Source organism: Lipotes vexillifer, unplaced genomic scaffold (genome assembly GCF_000442215.2).
Source record: "Lipotes vexillifer unplaced genomic scaffold, Lipotes_vexillifer_v1.1 scaffold826, whole genome shotgun sequence".
Taxonomy (NCBI): Eukaryota; Metazoa; Chordata; class Mammalia; order Artiodactyla; family Lipotidae; genus Lipotes; species Lipotes vexillifer.
Genome location: NW_006789439.1, coordinates 305682 through 309473, shown reverse-complemented (window position 1 = coordinate 309473; position 3792 = coordinate 305682). Strand labels below are relative to the sequence as shown.

The 3792-nt window shown below is 33.9% G+C and overlaps 1 protein-coding gene across 1 annotated transcript in view; it reads right to left on the bottom strand.

Annotated features, from left to right (window-relative positions):
• Nucleotides 1-3792, bottom strand: part of DPYD (dihydropyrimidine dehydrogenase) — an 821342-nt gene that overhangs the window by 564271 nt on the left and 253279 nt on the right. Inside the window, exon 8 of the mRNA XM_007462610.1 lies at nt 2385-2472. Within this exon, the coding sequence (XP_007462672.1) occupies nt 2385-2472 (88 nt within the window). The remainder of the gene's footprint in view (nt 1-2384; nt 2473-3792) is intronic.

The following is a 3792-nucleotide window of genomic DNA, read 5'->3' as shown; positions in this document are numbered from 1 at the left end:
AGGAATGTGGAAATATTGGCCACCTGAGAACCAAATATGGAAGTCAGGTGTTGAGGATGGTTCATACTGTTAAAATGAGAGAGAACTAAACTTATATCTTGTTTAAGCCTCTATTACTTTCCTTTCTTAAAGTGGCCAAACCTATATCCTACGTAATGTGGAATTCCTACTCCAAAATGTACTCCTCTATACTGAGTGGGAAAAACTAGATAAACAAAGTGAGTGAAGTTTAATTACAACATAGAAGCATGGTGAATGAACAAAAGCATGTAAGGATGTGAGGCTGTCTAAGCAATAGGCAGTTATATGGTAATAGAAAGGTCACAAATTCCCAACTTGGCAGTCAACAGTGTCAAATAAATACTTCCTGGAGAATAAGGCTACTTGTCTTCTACACACAGAACCTTTTTTTTTGGCAAAATGAAACTTTCTTGTATACGTTTCATACAAAATACTGAAATAGAACATAACTGCATTCTACACATCACTACACCAAAATGTCAAAAGATTCACTTCTCAGCATGAAAATGCACAGAAACATAAATATGAAAGGACTTCACATTAAATGTTTTATTCACACCTCAGTGCAGAGTCAAATGGAGTATTGTGAATGGGATGTAGCACTATCAAATAACGTATGTAAGGGGACTTAATGGAATAAAAGAAAAGAAAACTCTGAAACATTCCTGATTCTTGCAGATGGAAGATATCTCCATGGCTGAAAACACTCAGAGTGATAAAATTCAGCTCTTCCAAATTTTGTTATAATTTGCTTCTTGAGCAATTAATTTGGTGATATTTCAATGTATTGGTTATTTATTTGGCCCCTATCTCTTCAGTACAGAGATTCTTTGTAGACAAAGTTCATAGAGATACACTAAACTGCATTAGCATATACAACTCCATTAATAGAAAATATATCTTTTACATACAACTGCTGTAGGAAACCACAATGGTGAATTTCAAATAGCTATTTGAAAACATTGCCAATGTTTCAGCGCTATTGCCTGACTAAATTTTTCATTTATTATTAACCAAACATTTTTTAATACACATTTGTTGAGAGTAACAGCAACTTACTGATCCAATTTTACTGGTGTTTAGTAGAATATACATAAAAAATACTTGCCCAATTTCTTTAAGTAAAATTCTCAGTACAAATGTAATGTTGAAAAATAAAACCAAAATCAATGGTAGTGCCACTAAAAATGGAACCTAGAGAATATATCCCTAGATATTTTCTCTTTCCTCTTTGTATCTACGCATGATTATTGTACTTAGATAACATAGGGAAATACTGCTGACAATGGCACTCAAGTTTCTGAAAGAAAGGAGGTTCAGTACATATATTTAGGAGCCAGAAGGCAGGAAAATTTATCTTCCTTTTCATAATTTTTCATCTAAGTAAAGGGAGTGACAGAGATGGTCTTAAACTTGGTATCAATTATCTAGTAAGAGAACACATACCATCCTGATAAGAAAATTTAGTAGATAGTAAAGCATTCCTGATTATTTTACTCCAGAAACACTATGAAAAAAGAGAGCCCTAAAAGAAATGTTATCCAGTGTGTGATTATTTAAAGAGATGGAACAGTTTTCACCTCTGTGTAGGTTTATTAGATATTCCTATTCAAAGAATGTGAACTAGAGAGGAGACAAACTAAAAGACATGAAGATGCACTTAGTTTATATGCCATAATTGTTCATAGTATGATCATATAAGAGAATAAATACAAAGTTTATGAGACAAAGAATAAATTAAATCAACCATTTGCTCTTTCTGGTTTCTCAGTATACAGGAAATGGAAGGGAAGAGTATTAGAAAACTCAATCTCCGTGGGATATTTAGGCAAAATATGGAACCATATGACACATTAATTGACTTAGCAGTTATACACTGTCCATGTGACATTCAGAACTATGATTAAACATCTTTAAAATTCAGCCAAATATGAAAGGTCTTTAGAAAATATTGAAAAAAATAGAAAAAGAAAATGAGCTAATTCTCTCCTTTAATATCAATTTAACCAATTTGTTTAATCATAAAGAGAAAGCTACAGCATCAAGATATTTCTAAGCCCAAATTCTGAGCTTCTGTGGCATGACTTGAAAACACTTTGCTTCTTAGATGTTCGCTGGTGATGAGAGTACGGTGAGAGAATGGGAAGATAAAGACAGTCTTGCCAAAGTCAATCCATAATGAGGTGAGGCAGTGCAACACGTTACAAAATAGAAAAATTTCTTTGGCCATTCATTTCTGTCTGCCCCTCCCTGAACAGACACAACTTCTAACATGAAAATGTATGAAGGTAGTTATTCTTCTGGATATTATCAGGAAGTAAAAAAATATTATAAAGAAAAATATTTCAAAGTAAGCTACTCACCTATCCCAATGAAAGCAGCTTTGTATCCTTCTTCTTTCAAAGTGCTAAGAGTAATTTCATTCACTGAAAGGCTTTTACCACAAATTATCTGTAAGAAAAAACATTTCTGTAACTGTATTTTGGCATTGGAATGACTAAAACCTTAATCTTTAACATCGAAAATAATAAAAACTCCGTATACACATATATATAACTCCATATATAGATATGAAAATATTTTTGTCTTTTAGTATATAGGCTTATGTACACTAAATAGTATATAAATAGAACAAACATGTTTTACTTAACAGCTAAATGCATTTTTTCCTTTTAATTAAGTACCACAAGAAAAGCTAGTGTACTTAAAATCAAGTCAGTAAATTTTCACAGCTTAATTAGTATGTTCAAGGCACTATGTGGGGCATTTTAAAGAATAAAATGTTAAATGAGACACAGTTTATGCCTCAATGTACAGCCAAGATCTGTGCAGAAGATGTACAGAAATAAGTATAATAAATAACAGAGTGTGATCAGCACATGTCTACAAGAACTCAAGGGATGGAGAAATTCATTTTGGCTGAGGTCACATAGATGAGAAAAAAGAGAGGTAGTGGGATTTCAATAAAGCCCTTTTTAAACTGAAGTATAGTTGATTTACAATATTGTGTTAGTTTCAGGTGTACAGCAAAGTGATTTGGTTAAACATATATATGTGTGTGTGTATCTATATTCTTTTTTAAATACCTTTCCATTACAGTTTATTGTAAGATATTGAAAATAGTTCCCTGTCAATAAAGCCATCTTAAAAAATGGATAGGATTTGATAGGGGATACTTTCGAGGGAAGATGAGTAAAGTCAGGAGTCAGAGGGTAGATACTTCTATTAAAAATCACAGTACTTTGCTTAACTCCAGACATGAGCCTATTTTCAGATCTTGAACCTGCTGACTGAAGAGGTGGTCAGGTCCCTAGAAAGAAAGACCCTGAAACATCCTGGCAAGTAAATACTATAATGATTCCTCTATTCCTTCTCCAAAGGGAATTATAGCCATTTACAAAGGTGACTGTACACTGGGGAAGGGGGCATAATCACACATTTCAAGGACCCTAGACAAGGTTCTTCACTGACACTGATACCTGAAGAGTGGGGACCTACAGTGATAAGGTGAAAAATGGAACCTGGATAAAGTCTGGTTCACAGTGGGCCTAAGGAGATCAGAGACCCAGTCAGTGGTTATTCCCAAGTCTCCAAGTGTATAATAAAAATTGTTATACATGTCAGTAGGAATAATCCCCACGTTGGGTCTCTGGTCTGCAAAGTAAGAGCTATTATAGCTATAATATTGGGAAGGCCAGAAAACTTCTGAAACCCTGGTCGAGAGAGTAAATCAACCACAATGATAGCCTGGAGTCGGTGGGATAGGGAAAG